This window comes from Chroicocephalus ridibundus, chromosome 1 (assembly GCF_963924245.1).
Source record: "Chroicocephalus ridibundus chromosome 1, bChrRid1.1, whole genome shotgun sequence".
Classification (NCBI taxonomy): domain Eukaryota; kingdom Metazoa; phylum Chordata; class Aves; order Charadriiformes; family Laridae; genus Chroicocephalus; species Chroicocephalus ridibundus.
The window spans coordinates 192,128,185-192,146,991 of NC_086284.1; the positions used below are offsets into that span (position 1 = coordinate 192,128,185).

The following is an 18,807-nucleotide window of genomic DNA, read 5'->3' on the forward strand; positions in this document are numbered from 1 at the left end:
AGCTGTTATAAATGAATAGGTCTTTTGTTGTGAGCCTTGATCTCTTCCCTCCTTCCTCCCTTTCTCCCTCCCCCCCCCTTTGTCAGGATGAGTCAATATCTTTCTAATTGGGTGTCCTTTCTGGACTTTTTCTCCAGGTTTTAGGCATTAAGAAAGTTCAAATCCTTAAACACATAGCCCTGGTGCCCAGAAACCATTTTTCCCTTTAACGGATTTATTGCTTCAAGAGGTATTCATTTCAGAAGGCTCAACAGTATTGTTATGGGGTTTTTTGCCGCACACAGAAAATGTAAAAGGAACTCAGTTGTACTTCAGTGAAACGGCATTATCATCCCAAGAATGAACAAACTGATTTGTTATGTCCTTAACAAGAAGCCAGTCAACTTCTAAACAGTGTTGTGAGATTGTTCTGAAACCACAGCCCAGTGTGCTTTCAGAGATAACTACCCTGCTGTCTCGGTGGTAGCTCTTATTTTGTCATCACATCCTTTCTGCCTGCCTGAGGAAAGCGCAAGGGGGTAAAGCCGTCTCTGTCAATAATACCACAGGTGACACAGGCCAAACTTAATGCCGATAGTGGGGCAGGTAACGGTGCCTCCTAATGGAGCCTCCTGACACAGCCCTGTGGAAGATGATTGACAGGTGTATTTCCTGATATCCCAAATTCTTGAGATTTTTAACAAATAATTGTTGCTTGGGATTCATTGTTACCTGCTGTCCCAGAATCTCAGGTGAATATAACCTTCCCGGGAAGCAAATACTGCCATCCTTATTTCATAGTTAATAAAAAGAAGGCATGCAAAGATTGTTTTGCTTGTAGACACAGTGAAAGCTTGTGGTTTTAGTAGAGAGCTGAGGTTTCCTGATTAAAAAAAAAAAAAAAAAAAAAGCAGTGGTAGATGCAGAAGAAACTCTGTGTAAAGAAATGCTGCTGGGACTCAGAATTCAGATGCACTGAGACCATGTGCAGTTTGACGCTTGAGTGATTTTTAGAGAAAAAAATGGAATCCCTCATCACATTAGAGTGAGATTTTATACATTTCTTTGTGAAGAACAGAATGTAATGATTGAACTGTATAAACCATTTATGCACAGGGACAGTCTCTTTTATGGACAAAGTCTGATAATCTGAGGTAAAGAAAAAGCAGCTCTTTGCAAGTTAGTATAAGACCTCATCACCTGTAGTTGTGAAGGAACTATTCCACACGTTTATTACTGACTTCTTGCACTTTTCCCTGAAATACATGGTGTTGCCTGCTCTCTGAGACAGACTGCACTGGGAGAGTCTCTGGAGTGGCTCAACAGGGCAGTACCTCGGTTCTGCCCTCCCACTGCGTGAGACCATGTGTGTAAGGGAGTTACAAAGCATCTGTGAGCAAAGGGGAGCGAAAATCAGTGTGCCCCTGCAACGCTGCATTCCCCTGCCTTCCTACCTCCTTCTGAAATTACCTAGGGTGAAGAAACTAGACATTGAAATTAGAAATCTAGCAATTGTAAATAAAAGTACTCATGGATTTTACAGTGCAGTAATAGTCCATTTCCAGTCCTTGCTAGGATGCTTTTAAAAAAGACTATTAGATACCTTCAGAAATCTGGCTTTCATCCCTTTTATCTCTGTGAATCATTTTTACTGGATATGAAGTGAGAAAGTCAGAAAACTGAAGACAGAAAACTGTAGGGGCAAATGAGGCCTTCCTTTTCTCCATAACAGTCAGTGAGAAGGACAAACACTTTATGTTTCTTTTCTGACTAACAGTTAGGGAAGTGCCAGCTTGCCACGGCAAGGAGTGGTACCTGCTTTCTGTGTAGGCTACTTGGACAGACTCTCCAAACCTGCCTGCCCGACTTTCCAGCATCTTCCTTCCACCTTTGTTCTTCATTTCCACTAAATAACAAGAGGGTTGAATTTTATACCACTTTAGACTGACGCATACGAGTTCAGAGGAATAAGACAAAGGAGAATGATGACCAGAAATGTCACTGGCTCTGTACAGATTGGCTGCCCCAGTACTGGAAGTCACCAGATTACAGCTTAATGTTCTTGCATTTAGTAGTTCAGCTGCAGAAGATGTTACCTTGTTTTTACATGAGGACTAGTGATGCCTTCTTTGTAAAAAAATAAAATAACATACATTGCTATTTTGTGTATAGCAGACTACTGTATAAGATCTCTGGATGATTTGAGTCTCTTGGTATTCACTGTCTAAATAAATATGGAGTAAAAGGCCTGCATTGGCCTTTTACTTGTGACTCACGGTATTAACTAAAAACAAAAGTCAAAAAAAATCCCCCAAATTCTCAACTACAGCTTCCTCTCCAAGCTCTTATGAGGGTTTTCCATTAAAGCCTCCCCCTTCTTAATTCTGTAGTGGCCTCTTCCTAAGGCGTCATTCCTTACTTCATTCATATTTTTGGAGGTATATATGAAACATGCCTGTTCCCATGAGACCTGAGGATTGCAGTCGCTTTGGACTTGTTTCCAACATGTGCTAACAGGCCAGTTTGGCAGATGATAATTGTTACTCGTTTACAGTAGCAATATGAAAATGGGTCATAAATCCTAACTCAAATCATGTACGTTCACACTTCAGCCTCAGCCCTCAGTTTCTACACAGGTAACTCCCTCATGCAATTATTTGTCCTTTACCCTGCTTTTAGGGAGAGGAACGTATTTTTTCTGTATTCTATATATGCTTTACCTATAACTGCCCTTCATGGGACACGAGTCAGAGTTCTCAACTGCAGTTAAATCATAGAATTTCATACCTTCATTTACCTAGAAAAATCTGTCTTCTTAATGTTGTTTGTTAAATGTGCTCCTCTTACTGGCTGATGGGAAAAATGTTCATGTGGCTGGAATATTCCAGCAATAAATAGCTCTTGTGATTATCAAATGCCTTGGCTCCATTTCAGCATTTAATCACCCTCAAAAGCCATAAATTGCCTCATATACTCCTCCACTAAGAACATTGTCTCTTAATCAAACTGGATTAATAAGTTTAAGAGACATTACCCATTTATATGTGAATTTTGGTAGGTCATGAGAATAATGAGCCAGATGTACAAGAGATGTAAAGAGCAATATAAGTTGCAAGTCCATAACTTAAAGCTTATACAACATGCAAAGAGCAGAAATATGTGATATTAGCAGAGAAAGCTACCCACAGGTTCATGGTCATTTACACTTGACATAATATACTTATTTACATTCAACATGAAGATGATGACCTGTTGGACATGGACCTGTTGGAGTGAGTTCAGAGGAGGGTCACAAAGATGATCAGAGGCCTGGAGTGCCTCTCCTTTGAATACAGGCTGGGAGAATTTGGGGTGTTCAGCCTGGAGAAGAGAAGGCTCCAGGGAGACCTTATAGCGGCCTTCCAGTACCTAAAGGGGACCTACAGGAGAGATGGAGTAGGACTCTTTGTCAGGGGGTGTAGTGATAGGATGAGGGATAACCGCTTTAAACTGCAAGAGGATAGATTTAGATTAGATATTAGGAAGAAATTTTTCACTGTGAGGGTGGTGAGGCACTGGAACAGGTTGTCCAGGAGTGTTGTGGATGCCCCATCCCTGGAAGTGTTCAAGGCCAGGCCGGATGGGGCTTTGAGCAACCTGGTCTAGTGGGAGGTGTCCCTGCCCATGGCAGGGGGGTGGGAACTAGATGATCTTTAAGGTCCCTTCCAACCCGAACTGTTCTATGATTCTATGTTCACATTATTTCTTGTCCCTAATAGGGTCAAAGACATGCTTAGACCTGTTGACGGGGGTAGTTTTCAGTACTGCCTGATACTCGGCACTGCCTGAATTTTTACTTGGAAAGGGTTTTTGTATCCCGATCCAGAGTGAAAGGTTTGCTCCAGAAACACTTCATGTATTGATTTTACGGTACTGTGAAAGAGACTGCTTAAATGGTTTAATTATTGCCATTTTTGAAGTTTAAATTTTCATATCAATTACTGTATATATGCTATTTAACCATACTTAAAGAAAATAGCACAAATATGTGCTTATTCTAGGTGCTGCAAGCATCCTTGCTGATAGCTGTCCATAAACATCTACTGTACAACACACCTTACTGCTGCTCATTAACTGAACTAGAAATTAAAATTTTTAAATGCTTGCCTATCCCACAGTACTAAAACTCAACTACGTGGGCTAACACAAAGTACAACATGAGCAAACCCTGTCTGTGCATGGCAGCAAGGAGTGTGTGTGTGTTTGTGTTTTGAATCATAAAGTTGCAATGAAAATATTTTATAGCAGGATCCTCTCAGCCCCAGTTCAGGAGCTTCAGATCTGTAACACTGTGATGCAGGCTGTGCTAATCTAAATATAACACCGACTTGGTACAGTAGCGTGTGTCCACAATTGCAAACAAAAAAGTTAGGTTTTGCTAGGGGATTGCAGACGTAGCCTGTAGTTTGTAAAGATAAGTGAGATAGCATAAATTGAACAAATTTAAATCTTCTCATTTTGCGCAGAGTACAGCACAGGTGACAACAGTACAACTTTTCCAGTCTTAATAGAGTCACGTCCACTTTAATTGATCTACTTATATTATCAGTCTCCCAAATTGCACGCGGCAAGCAGGAAACTGATTCTTTCCCAACAGTGATATTTTATGAGATTGCCTGCAGACTTATAGCCAGAATGTTTTAAAATGAAACCAAAATCCAAAGACCAAAAGGAAGACTTAAGTGGAAAGAACCTAGTCATAAATTGATGGAATTAAACAATCTTCATACATTAAAAAAGAAAATTGTAGTATTGATTAATGCGGTGAGCAGCACAACTCCATCCCATTGCTACCACATTATTGTCACTTCAACCTGAACTTGCAATTTTTACAAGTTTCAGCATTTATCTTTGGAATTGTCACCTGTCATGCTTAATGAAACTAAGTGACAATTGTATTTCTTTTAGTACATTAATATAATCAGGGTTTTTTAAAACCCTCTTCAGGGTTAAAATAAATCATAGAACTTCATTAACTATTGCAAGATAAGAAATCCAGCTTGCTGCTTTTTTTTCAAAAGTACTGTAGGTTTGCCTTACTGTTACTTTGTCTCCTTTAATAAATATTGATTAGGATTAAATACTTCGTAATATATCTTTTTCCATTCATGAGTTCTAGGCATCCACCTTCACAAATGAGGATAAATGTATAATCTCATGGTCTACTGTAGCATATCCTTTACGCATGCACATTGTGAGTGTAGTTAACTACGGGTGTCTAGACAGATACTTAGACAAACATTAATGTGTACGTACAGAAATCGGTTGTGTATTTCTAAAACCTTCACTTTATTTTACCGAATTCCCAGATTGTGTATTTCCCTGTAAACTGCAGACCAAATTAATGCAGTATTTTAGATTGCTATATCCATGGGTCAAGATTCTGATGCTGTTTGCAGCAATGTGAGGCCAAAGTCACTCCATTGTTCCGAAGTTCACTCATTTATGTTGAGAAAACGAGATCAAGTATCTTCTGCTTTATTTTAAAATGTATTATACTGTCTCCTTTGTCATGGGAGTTTGTTGGTACTATTCACCACTTCTCATTCCATAACAAATCCCATAAAGGAGAATTTAAAGTGTGACAAGATATTAGAGGCTGTGGATGTCATAAGAGAGCGTTCTTTTTTTGGTATTATAAAGGAAAAAATAGCACACCTTTGTATTTCTGCTTACCCTCGTGTTTTGTTTTTTCCCAGCTACAGTTTTATAAAAAGAAATTCAATGGCTGATAACTTACATGCTCCTCAAGATTTAGGGTTTCTTGTACTAATTCTTCATGTAAGGCACCAAGTTTTTACAGTATGACTTGCATAATTTTCACATTCTCACAGATTATCTAATGTCTTTTTTTTTAATTCTTAGCATATTTGATCCCATTACAATGGCGGACAGAAGGAGATACTTATTGAATACAGGCCTTCAGTGCTCCTTCACATAAATTTCCAGAAGTAAATTGCCTTTTTTTCCTCAAGAAAATAAGACATTGGTGATGCTATGGTGTTTTGAGAGAGCACCTCACTAACGCTTTTCTAAATTTCATATGATTCTTTTTCAGAATCACCCAAAAATGGTAATACAAGGAGGCAAGATGCAATTCTGGTGAGAAGTACTTATTCTTTTGGGTGAAAAGTGTGGGGTGACCGTAGGAGGAGCACTCCTAATCCCAGCCTCAGAACAGACTGACGTTGAGGTGGGGGAAAATGGAGTGGGCTGGAATGTCTCGTGTCCCCGCTGCAGTTTACAAATGCCTGAAAATAAAATGGCAGTAGCATTTGTGATACTCCTTTAATTTACTCCTTAATTATATTTATGGTGTAAACTAATTAAAAGTATACCTTTTACCCTAAAAACCAGGAGTCAAGTCTTGAAGCCCACAATAAAAGTGTGCTTGAAAGTTTAACTAGATTCTGGAGAGTATCGGATCAAGCTCAGGATTAGTTTACCACTATTACATCAAAAATCTGACTTTAAAAAAAAAAAGTTATTTTACTAACATAACAAAATTAGGCAAAAATCAGGGAACTGGTCAGAAATCCAGGACTGGACTGCAACTGGACTGGAACACCGGACTGGAACACCAGAGATTCTACAGTGAAAACTCCAATGCCACAATTGCTTAAATTTTACTTGGCCGTAGGTCATGTTTATCAGAACTTTACTTTTATTATAATAAAGTACATTAAGCTGAAAATCCAAATAGTTTACTGAGTAGATGTAAAGCTCACTTTGGAAAATCACAGAAAAGTGTTTAACTTGATTTTGTTGATCATTGATGATCAAGGTGATTGATTTACGGACAGCTGGCTTTTATATCTTGAAACAATCTCTGACAGAGAGCAGCTAGTATGTTATAGTCATAAAATAATTGAGTACAAACTATCTTACTTTTATTTACAATCATAAAATAAAAGAAAACAGCTCAGACCTCAAAATAACTGCTTGTATAAGTTTACAGGAGCCTGTTTATAGCTCTTATAATGTAAAACAATGTTAAATAAATTTATACTTTAACATTATGACTTTTACAGCATTTTCATTAATACTTTAAAATGTTTGAAATAAACCACAGAAAAAGGAAAAGAGAAACGAAGGAATTTGTACAGTGTAATAGGCTTCCTCACTAAACTAAAATGTAACCATTTCTTTTAAAGGGAAAACACTAAAAATCCAGTGACTTTATGTCCACATACACACACACACACTCTCTCTCTCTGATATGTGGCAGCTATTACACACCGTAATGGGGAATATAATCGTGTCCATCATTCAGTGGGCAGGACTGCATCCCCCTGTATGTGATCCAAAAGTAGCTGCTATATGGGGGATCTTTTGAACCTAATTTTTGTGTTCTGATTTGATTAATATTTTAGCTGAGGTATTATTATATTCATGAATAAATATTGGCTCTTGTACAGTTGGTAGTTTATACTTGCCATTAATTGCCAGAATACTTGCCTGTGTACTTTTTGGAGTCAATGTCTCTGTGGTGATATCAGACCTATAAAGTACCTTTCAGTGCTGCTTATTAAAATAATACAACTGAAAGTATTTTTAAATTAATAGAATCATAGAATCATAGAATTGCTGAGGTTGGAATGGACCTTTAAGATCATCAAGTCCAACCTTTAACCTACCCTGACAAAAGCCACTTCTAAACCATGTCCCTAAGTGCCCCATCTACCCTTTTTTTAAACACCTCCAGGGATGGTGAATCCACCACCTCCCTGGGCAGCCTATTCCAATGTTTAATAACCCTTTCAGTGAAAAAATGCTTCCTAATATCCAATCTAAACCTCCCCTGACGTAACTTGAACCCGTTCCCTCTTGTCCTATCACTTGTCACCAGGGAGAAGAGGTCAGCCCCCATCTCTCTACAACCTCCTTTCAGGTAGTTGTAGAGGGTGATGAGGTCTCCCCTCAGCCTCCTCTTCTCCAGGCTAAACAACCCCAGCTCCCTCAGTCGTTCTTCATAAGGTTTGTCCTCCAGACCCCTCACCAGCTTTGTAGCCCTTCTCTGGACACGCTCCAACACCTCAATGTCCCTCTTGTAGCGAGGGGCCCAAAACTGAACGCAGTACTCGAGGTGGGGCCTCACCAGTGCCGAGTACAGGGGGATGATCAATTCCCTAGTCCAGCTCACCACACTATTCCTGATACAGGCCAGGATGCTGTCGGCCTTCTTGGCCAGTATGATCACTATGCAGTCCTTGAAATGGTATAGATAATTTCCTCTTGTGTCTTTCTAGCTTTTCCAGCAAGTCTAAAGGATGAGGAAGGCAACTGAGCAAAAGCCAAGTTGGCCTTAGCTTTTCTTTTGCTTCCTGGGGAAAATCCCCACCCCAAGAGCATAGACACAGAATGATATCAGGCTGGACCCAAGATTTGCATTACTTTCATTTCACAAAGCAAGAAACGGAGGCAGAAGACTATTTTCCTTTAATTTCCTGTTTTAGACAAGCAACGGTGCCTTTTTCCATTTTCACTTGCAGGAGTTGCCAGGATGCTCATCTGTCAATGTAGAAAAACAATAACTCTTTGATCCGAATGAAGTTTTGTAATGAAGTTATTTTGTAATTTTATTCCGTAATGTTGTTTTGTAATTTTAGTTCTGCCCAATCTAGGGAATTGTACACTACTGGCTGGCAAACCCCCCTGTTATTATAGGCAAATATACAAACAAACCAAATTGTGATAGTTAAAAATACTAGTAGAACTGACTGAGGTTTATTTTTATGTTTGTTTTTCCTATGACCTGTATTTCACATGTAATATCCAAATGAGCATTTGATGCTAAGGTCTCAGTCCAGTCAGTTATATGGATGCCAAGATGATAAAAATGAAAAATTGCCAATATTCATGCAATTAAGCAAAATATGGATTATAGTTTTCATATAGAACAAAGAGAGGAAAAAAAACCCTTATGAAAAATTTTACTTCAAGAAAACTATACTTCATAGAATTGTTGCAGTACTGGATTTTTTTATCTTTGTGAGTTGTAAAGATATGGGTGAGAAATGACTGTGCAATATGGCACAGTTGTGAGTGAGAAGCATGAGAAAATAACTTCTGCTTGTATGTATAGCAATGACTTTTTATCAAAGATTTGATTGTGCATTCAGTGTTATGGACTCATAATATGCAAATGCATTCTGTGGTTAATACACATTCACAGCGTACATGTTAGTGGCTCCAAAGGTGCTGTTACAATATATGCTCTGAATAGGTACTAGGAATAATACACAGTATGTAAGTGAGAGCATTCTATATTATGAAAATATAACACAGAATGTGCAATATTTTTAATACTCATTCATAGTGTACCCTCTGGCAGCTCAAAAGGAGCAACTCTACTGTGTATTATAAACTCATATTGAAGATGGGCAAAATTAACTAAATTTTTATAGATCTCTGGATGTGATACCACGGTCTCACATAGCAATATAGCATACAGTCTTCTGTTCCACTGCATTATTTATTCTATTTGTAAAATATGCTTTTAGTATTTTTCATTTAAATATTTTTCAGAAGGATCGACTAGGCATTCTTTTCATATGGAAATATTTTTATTTTTGTAGAATTCTAGATACGGATTTTTTGGAAACATCATTTGATATTGGCAATTAGTTTGATACTGCTGAGAAAAGGTAATGTAAATTTCATGAATACTCAAAATTGTAAGGAATGTGCATAAAATACTAATGTAGAATAATGCCAGATCCAGATACTGCTCGGGATGCAGAAGCAAAAGACGCCTTGTTAACCTGAAAAGCAACAGAAACATTTGGCCTAGGCTTTTTTTGCTTGCTATAAATACAGCCTCTAGGATTATTATGAGTAAGTGGTTCGGGTAAATTCATTAAGGTATTCTGAATGTACTAGGTCTCTATATAGTTCATGTTACAATATTCTGTGTTCAGTCAGCCACACTTTTTAACCAATATTCCCTTAAGCTTCCTGTCCCGATAACTCAAAAGATGCTGTTGTCCATTGTTTGTCTTTGTTGAGATGACCTTTAATGTCAAGACAAGTCCCAGATAATCTTGAATGCACTAAAAAATCAGTACAGAGTTTGAAACATTCACTTTTGCTGAATTTCAAGTTTCTTCTTCTGAAGACCTAAATAAGTTCTTTTATTAGGGTGCAATATTAACTGCAAACTGAAAAGCTGAATAACTGAAGGGAATCAATGCAAATAAATTAACTGTTGCAATCCAGCACACCTAGTTGTAATTGAATGCTGAATATTTCTTCTTGACTTATTTGTAGGAATGTAATGAATTACTAGTTGACATTTTGTTGTGATGAAACGTCATTTTGCATGCCTCAATATATGATCTGTTACTTTTTCATGTGAGATCTATTACCTGCTTGAGTGAGCTACTTGCTTGAGCTTGCTAAGGAATAGCTGAAACTACCATAAACCATGCCATGTGATGTGTTTTGCCCGAAGTAGGATAAAGCTTGTTGAGCTGAATTCATTTTCATGCTACTCCTTGGACTTCATTGGAGTTACATCAGAAATAATTCATCTCAGAATATTTTATTTTGTTTTACTTCATAATTTACCAATTCTAATGAAATCTTTGCCATCTGTGTTAGAAAATATTTTACAGAAACAAAATGTTTCTTATTCTACTATACTTACTATAAACAGAAGAATAAAATGGAGAAAAATACCTTTTCATATTATATTTAAATTCACGTTTACACTGAGTTTAATTCTCAATTGCCAGCTCGAGACAACAAAAAGCAGTCATTAAGCCTCATATTCCCTTTCTCCCCACTGTGGAGTCCATCCTGTGGCAGAAAAACATCAAACCTGGAGAAGAATCATTTACGGTAGAAAGGCTTCTTCTCGCTCCCAGGGTAATGTACAGCATTACTGGAACCAATTACTTCTCTAAAAGAGAATGCATTGCTTTATTCCATTTCTGGTTATGGAAGGAGTTAGATCTGCATGTCTCTAATTTCATTTTAGGCATCCTACTGTTTATTTGTTTCTATGTTTGCACTCTGTGGAGGTGGATTTCCTTGGACTAGAAGGGTTTGGTTGCCCTGTTAGGACCAGCTGGTGTCTAAGGCACCATCACTCCCACAGCGCTTCAGCGGTTGTGTTTCGCAGAGCACAAATCCCCATCTACCAAACAGCTGCATCCAGCTCTCTTCTGGCACCAGACAATTTACTTGGCTTTAAACAGTGCGTTTTGGAGAAGGGTAGTATACAAACTAGGCCGTGAACACCAGGAACCAAAAGTACTCCAAACCAGGCATGGTTGTGACCTTCAAATTCTCTTTTACTGTGCTTTTATGCATATACTGCACGTTTTTCTGCTTTTGGTCTAAATTAGAAAAAAAAACACAAAAAACAAAACAAAACCAATTTGTAAGCTTCACTTGTAATACTGTTATTTTATAATATATCTTATATAATATAATCTTTTAAGTATAGCAGTCTTCCCATTTCAGTGTTGCCACACTATAAAATATTTAGGATAGAGATCCTGCCATGATCCTAAAACTGAAAAGAGCTATGAAGTTTAGAGTAATACACATGTACTAAAAATGCATCTTACAAAGTTGAAAATCATGTTCTTAGACATGGCAGAAGAATAACTTGGACTCACAGGTACTAAGGTACAAGCAATTGATCACAAAAAGATTTACTAAATATTATTGTTCGTTTTTTATAAACATTTAAGTGATCCAGAGAAGGATGCAACTCCTTGGACTTCATTGGTGTTACATCCAAGAAGGATGTAAAATGCTTCCAGTTTCCTGTGTTCATGCTCATGGAAGGAAGTCAGCATCAGTTAAAGAGTAGTCTTGAGGAAGGAAAGGTAAGTGTCAGGATGGGGAGGAAATTTGGGTACCTAGACCTGCATTCATCCATAAGTAATAGCTATTGATCACTTCACTGTGTAAGCAGTAATATTTTTAATAAAACATTTCTTATTTGAAGAGTTATGCACAGATTTTTCTACAGCATTGTTGAGATGAGCAACTCTACTATCCAAAACTTCCTCCACAAGAAATTATCTGATATCCAAAAACAATAAAACACTAGAAGTTTGCCTTGGAAAATTCAAGTTAGGAATACAGTTTGAGTTTTTAATAATGTAAGTAAATAACCTTTGCATCAGTTAATTTTGGGATATTGTGGGCTTACTTTAAATAAACAATTTGTGTCTTTTCAAAACACTTTCGTTCCGTGACAAGTCTATTTTGGATGGAGGTACTATCTATTGTATGGCTTGTGCAGGGGCTCAGACTAGAAAATGGTGATGATCAATTTTGTCATGAAGACATACGATTATATTCTGCATTATTTTTTTTTTTTGCATTTTTAATAGGACTCTGTTTTACAGAAACTTTTTAACAGGGAAAAAATGTGAAGTTTTGGGATGTTTTGGGTTTTTTTGTGGGTTTTTGTTTTGCTTTGTTTTGTTGTTGTTGGTTTTCTTTCTTTCAGGAAATTTTTACCTGCCTATAAACTATATTTGTTGCCTATTTACAAGTGTTTTGAGCTTCTCTTCACATCCACCCCAAAATCCGCCACTAATGGTCTGAAAGACCTTACCTGAATTTTATGACCTAGCAATGGAAGAGTATATTGGAATACATATGTGCAACAGTCTGTAACTTGGTTGCTGTCGTAAGATACAACATATCTCATATTTGTAGGCTACTTGAAAGGTTGCTGATATTAATGTCTGAACTGCCCACTTCCTGACAATTTTCAGTACAGTTTGAGATTAATACATGTTTTAAAGGAAAGCAATAAAACAATTATTTTAGATTAGTTGTGTTTTTGTTAGAATGATGTTGCCCCATCAGGAAGTGCTGTATGGTTAGCATACGCCAATGAACTTTGCCTATCTGTGGTATCTCATCGACAGTGACCACATCTGGACCCAGCTTTTTACAATCACCACAGTCTTTCGTATGTAATGTATTATGTGTTGCACAATATTTTTAAAGTGCTATTTCAGTGAATTGTGCTTTTTGTATATTGAATTCTCTTACCTTTTTTTAAATCTGATTTGGGTTAGGGTTGTCTCCCACTGCATCAGTTGCAATACGGCAGTATCACCTGAAGATCCTCTTCCACTCATTTAGTTGCTTTAAACTCTATGTAGGCTGCTACACAGTTGAACCTTAGCAGGGTGAGCTCATCCCATCATCTTTTTTAAGAAGATAAACTGAATGCCATGGAGTTTACCATGTGGGTTTCATAGATAAAGGGAAAAAAAAAAAAAAGCCAAACACCAATGGATGGTATCTGCTCTTCATAGATATTTATTATCCAATGAAATATTTTGAAGGCAGGGTGTGGTTGGCTAAATTATTGCTCCTCCCACTGTTCTCTGCTGTGTTTCCAGTTTCAGAGGGAAAAACAGAAGCTTGTACGTTGAGTATGAGTCATAACCTCTCTTCTGCTGCTGACTCACTTGGGAGTTTGAGGTAAGTCACTCTACCTTATGTCTCAACGGCTCTGCCCCCAGGACAGCAAGGAGAGAAGGCACTGTGGAAAATTATGCAATGTTTTCGTAGATGAAAAGTGTAGATATTCAGACTAATATCGTTATTATGCAATACGATATTAATTTTGTGTGCCCAAAATGGATTTTTTACATAGCTTCTATCCCACATAGCACATTCTTTTTCCATTTTGTCATGAAAATGTTTAAAGAAAGATTATGTTGTACCAAAGAACATGTTACTGAAATACTTAAAACTTACTGTGTTTCTCAGAGGAAAACATATGCATCTTAAATAGCATTTCTTATCAATTGAATCATGCTGTTCTCTTTTGCACCAATAATGGCCAGTAATAAAGCTATACAGTGGTGCAAAATTATTGATGACTTCTGAAATAAGAGGAAGGCCCTCAAGTGTGTGGTGTCTCACACGGAAACGGTTCCTACTCAGGTACTTACACTCCATCCTGGTGGTTTGCAAGCATTGCAGGGAAATGCTGAACTTCAAGACGTGCACTTTTAATACCTGAGCGTATTCCTTACCACTTCTGATACCAAAATACATATCCACTGGTTATCTTCTCTTATGTTAGGATGTAGACAGTTTATAACTTGGCTGTTTTGGCTTCCTACTTTTGATTCCCAAAAGATACCTGGTTGTACACTGCAATGAGACATACTGGTAAAATACATTTACTGAGCCATAACAAAAATTGTGCTTGTAAGTTTTAAGGAAACTACACTTTAAACATGAACAGACTCTGTTAGAGAATGGTGACGTTACTGTGATAGCGTAAGCAAGGCAAAGCATGTAGCTTATGGACACCAGCTCAGACACGAGCAATAATTGCGGTACTCGATGGTGGGGGCTGACGACCAAATCAACCTGTGCCAGGGGAAAGAAACGTATTTCCCATCTAGAGACAGCACAGGTGACACCGCTCGGCGGGTGACAGCGGGGGGAAGCAGTTTGCTCTCGGGGCGTTTAACTTTGGGAAAACGCTTGTCCTACCCTTCCTGTTCCTTTGAGCGTTTTTGTACGCCGGCTCTGAAGTCCTTTTCGCGGAGACACCCGCGTGTGCGGGGTCGGGGGCTGGGCTGTGTTTGGGACCGCTCCCGGCCAGGGCTGAGGCCGCCGGCGCTGCACGTGCCGGCCTGCCCCGCGCCGCGCGCGCAACTGGTGGCCGGCGAACGGGCAACCGCGGCCGGCGACTCCCGAGCCAGCGGCTGCACCGCCGAAAGTGCCCCAGCGCCGCTGCCAAGCGCCACAGCTGCAAACCCTCTCCAGGCATGAAAGCCTCCCTTTCAGATTTATTTATTTTTATTTTTTTTTTTTTTTCCCTTCCCTATTTCTGCTTGACGGGTTTCGGGCTCCTGGGGGAATTTCCGTGGCTGGAGGCCCGGCTGGGGGCAGCGAGGCGCCCCGCCGGCCGCATCCCAGACCCGTCCCGTCCCGTCCCATCGCATCCCATCCCATCCCATCCCATCCCACCCCATCCCATCCCATCGCATCCCATCCCATCCCACCCCATCCCATCCCAGCCGGCGGGCCCGTGGCTGGCGGGCGGCAGGACCTGCACAGGCGCCGCCGCCAGCCGGAGTGGGATGTTTCATTGTCCGGAAATGATGGAGAAGGAGTGACTGTGGCGGCGGGGGGACAGCGGGTGTGAGTGCCGCTCTGTGCGCGACCCTGCCCCGGGGGGGGGCATGTTTAGGGGTGTGCGTGTGGGGGGGTGGAAGGCCCGCGGGCGACGGAGGAGCCGGAGCGCGGAGCGGCGCGGAGGTTCCGCGGCGGGGGCGCGGAGGAGGGCCGGGCGCGGCGGCGGAGAGGGAGGAAATGCGGAGGTAGGGCGCGCCGCGCTGCCGGCCGCGGCGGACGGTCCCCCCCCGTCCTCCCCGCCCCGGTTCCCCCGGCCGCCCCCCGCCGCCGCCCCCCCGGCTCCCGGCCCGCGGCCGCCCCCGCCCCGCGGCCACCGCCCCCCCCCCCCCCCCCCCCCCCCAAACCCTGCGCCGGCCCCGCGGGTGCGCGCCCGCCGCCAAGTTGCCGCCGCTTCGTTGCTGTCCCTCCTCAAGTCCCGCGCCCCCGAGCCGTGAGTTTTCTGCATAAAATACATTAACGAGCCCTTTCATTTGCTTGTTCCTTCAGGGTCGCGTGTTAGTTTTTGTTGGAGGGGGGTGCAGGCGCCTTATTACTCGGCGAGAGAGCTGGCAGATGTCCCAAGTGAGAGAACCTCTTCCTCCGGGGCCTGAAGGGCCAGAGCGAGCGCCGACTGAAAGCAGCTCTTTGATCTCCCTCCCTCGAGGTGAGTTGCTTTAAAGTTTCGCTGTAATTGTTGCGCCTTTTATTTGAATGATACGTTTACTGATTTGTTTTGTGGGTTTTAACCCCTCTTCTCTTCCCCCCCCCCCCCCCCCCCCCCCCCCCCCCCCGCGACACCCCCTTCCCTCTTTGGTGTAACTCTGTAACACTTCCACTTCCACCTCTTTATTGTTTTAACTAGAAATTCCTGTGTAGAAAATGCAAAAGAAAGAAGAAGAGAAAAAAAAAAGAAAAAAAAAGATGCACTGATGTCAGCACCGGTTCTCAGTACTTGAAAAACTGCAGTCATTCAGAGGCAGATGCTGCTCCTTAAAAATCACTTTCTTGTTTCTCAGCTTTGTGTTTGTGTTTAGAAGCTTTTTCCTGTAAAGCTCTCCTTCCAGGGCTTGCTGTAAATTGAGAAAGGTTGATCCAGGAGCGTTGGTCAGGTTGGAGGTCACTTTGCTGGTTTTTTTCTTAGATTACTCTGTGATGCTGCAGCTAAAACCAGTTTCTGAGAGTATTAACTTGTTTTGTACCAGCTGTTCAAAAGGTTATTTAAAAGTACATTAATCTTGAAGAGAAATTCTTTAAATTATTTTGTATTTACAGTTGGACAAAATACATTGATATTCTGTTCACCTTCATGGAGGGAAGGTAGACAAGGTGTATTGCAGGTTATCCTCAAAATAGGGAAATAGTTTTGCGTCCTGAGTCCTGGTCTGTGAAGATGAGACTTAACTATTTTGTTTCGTTTACAGCTACAGCTTTGTTTTCCAGAATTCTGACAGGAGTTTAAAAAGTCTCTGAAGAACAGAAAAATAAGCTTGTTCAAAAACTGTAAACTTTATTCATAACTGGTTAACTGGAGCAGAGCCTGGTAACACAGTTGTGCAACTGTGGATTAAAGATGCAGTCTTGTTTTTGTAACTTGGAAAAATCAATATCTATGTGAAATCAAAGTTGAAGTCTCATTTGAGAAACCAGAAAGTATCCGTAGCTAAGTAAAAAATGTTCTGGCAGGGAGACATATTAAATTGGCTTATACTTATCTTATTGTTGGGTTGTTGGGTTTTTTTTTATGTCCTAGAGAGTGACTCATAACTTCTAAACAGTAAAAATAATAATAAAAGATTAGATACAGAAGATCAAGCATGCAGAACTGAACTCTTAGAATCACGCTTTTGCCAGAAACATCAGTATCTGCGACACATGTTTATTTTCAATGTGTTGTTTTTAACTGTCATGTGATCAGGTGGCCACACTGGTTAAATTCTGCATGTAGGCCATACATCAAAGTTACTGAAGTTGTAATTCAGTGAACTAACTAGCCTGGAAAGTCGTCTCATTCTCACAGTGCCACTTTAAACTGAGTCTTCACTATGAAATAAAGTCTTATGTGATTCCATTTTGTAAGGTTTTCAATACATGCTCTGCATTTTATGAAAAGTAAGGAAACAAATACTGATCTTTCCATAGACGAGTTACGTGCAGAAAATCTGAATGACACAATTACAGCGCACAGCTGTTGAGGTGGAGGATTATAAAGTTACTTTCTTAGGGATCAGCAAGGTACAAACAAGTGTAATATATTGATTTAGGTTTGCTCACTGGCCACACCTTTCAAGGCACACACTCAGTTTTAAAGCATGTATATAGTTCACAGAAAGACAAGGCTGGTATTTTTTACAGAATTCTTTATTCAAATACATAATTTTTATTCTAATGAACTCAGATTTAAGGATAACTGTGGATATTTGTTGCTTTTTTTCTAGCCTAAGTCTGTTGGGGAAATGGGGGTGGAAAGAGGAAGAGGTGAGTTCATAACATTTCCAGTCTATATTCCAGCATTTCTGTTGTCAGCTTTGCAGTGTGTGGTTACAGGGTAAGGTAGTCCAGATATTCCAGGACTGAAGATCTGAGATAATATGTCTGGGACTTTCAGCACCCCCTACACTTGGTATACTACCCCCAGGACATCCAAAAGTACATGGACTTCAGTAGAATTTGACAATAATTTTAAAAGCTGTGGTTGAAATTCATATTATTTCTGGAAATAGACTAGAGGTATTTGGAATAATAATAATACTGCAATAATTTGAAATAATTATTACTTTACTTAGAATCATCACATCATACTTATGTGATGACTCTGTATATTTACAGTGAGATACTTGACATCTGTGTCCGCCTAGGAATAAAGGTTCCTTAATCAGAAAAAAATGGCTTGTATTGCATGTGTAATAAACTACTAAGTGCCTTCTAGTGAGAAGATTTTTTGATTGGTAACAGCAAACTTCAATATGTTTCCATATTTGTTTAACTGGTATAGATACCTGAGAAAATCTTGAGAACAAACTTCTGTTCTCTTCTGTAGTTCTGTGAGGTATCATCAAAAAATTCAGATCTTCAAAGTACTGCCTTTGCTGCTATCATATACATTCAGATGCTGAAGCTGAATTGTATTTTTCCATGAAAGGAAAAGAAACTTCAATTGAATTTTAAATATTCAGTAAATAGCTATCCCACAACCTAATTAAAAACCAGACAAAAGTAATAAAGCTTAGGCAGATTGCAGGGAGAGACATCAGTTGTGGAGATGGTGAAAACTGTGGGTTGGGACACAGTTCGGCCTACAGATGTGGCATGCACCGGCTTTCGCAACTTAAAAGAATTTGTGTGCGTTACTTTAACCAACATGCTCTCTCAACAAATCCCCTGTCACTGTTCTTCCTAGTTGGTTAATTTTTGAATTAATGCATAAATATTTGTGAGATTATTGGACTTTGCCCCTACACAATTAGCATTCTATAGGAGAAAGCAAATGAAATCACAGCATCTTCTTTTGTGGCAATGTCAACACTCAGTTTCAGTCTTTAAACCATCATCTGTGCCAATGGAATCTGGTGCTCTAAGGTACAGACTGCAGGATGAAACGTTTAACCTAATTTCTGCAAACATCTAGTTAATTTTTGCCACATCCTTCCAAAAGTGTAACTCTACTCGTGC

At 39.8% G+C, this 18,807-nt stretch overlaps 1 protein-coding gene and 1 long non-coding RNA gene across 8 annotated transcripts in view; one reads left to right on the plus strand and one right to left on the minus strand.

Moving 5' to 3' along the window:
- Positions 1 to 6,712: 6,712 nt before the first annotated feature.
- On the minus strand, positions 6,713 to 14,755 carry LOC134510204 (uncharacterized). 3 transcript variants are annotated; one of them, XR_010069533.1, is made up of 5 exons: positions 14,512 to 14,749; positions 13,959 to 14,163; positions 13,045 to 13,543; positions 10,699 to 11,360; positions 6,713 to 8,529 (listed from the first exon to the last, which is right to left on the minus strand). It is a non-coding gene; the product is annotated as an uncharacterized LOC134510204 (long non-coding RNA). The 3 variants fall into 3 exon arrangements; XR_010069534.1 differs by having other exon boundaries at positions 6,713 to 11,360; positions 13,959 to 14,047; positions 14,512 to 14,755; XR_010069532.1 differs by having other exon boundaries at positions 6,713 to 11,360; positions 14,512 to 14,755.
- The window catches only part of MDFIC (MyoD family inhibitor domain containing), a 53,630-nt gene continuing 48,173 nt past the window's right edge, over positions 13,351 to 18,807 (plus strand). Inside the window, exons 1-2 of one of the 5 annotated variants that reach the window (XM_063323219.1) lie at positions 13,351 to 13,482; positions 15,646 to 15,802. In XM_063323219.1, the coding sequence (XP_063179289.1) occupies positions 15,712 to 15,802 (91 nt within the window). In that variant the 5' untranslated portion in view covers positions 13,351 to 13,482; positions 15,646 to 15,711. Of the gene's footprint in view, positions 13,483 to 14,302; positions 14,432 to 14,652; positions 14,788 to 15,141; positions 15,166 to 15,645; positions 15,803 to 17,573; positions 17,614 to 18,807 lie in introns of those variants that run through there. The other 4 variants (XM_063323218.1, XM_063323222.1, XM_063323220.1 and 1 more) reach the window with 4 other exon arrangements.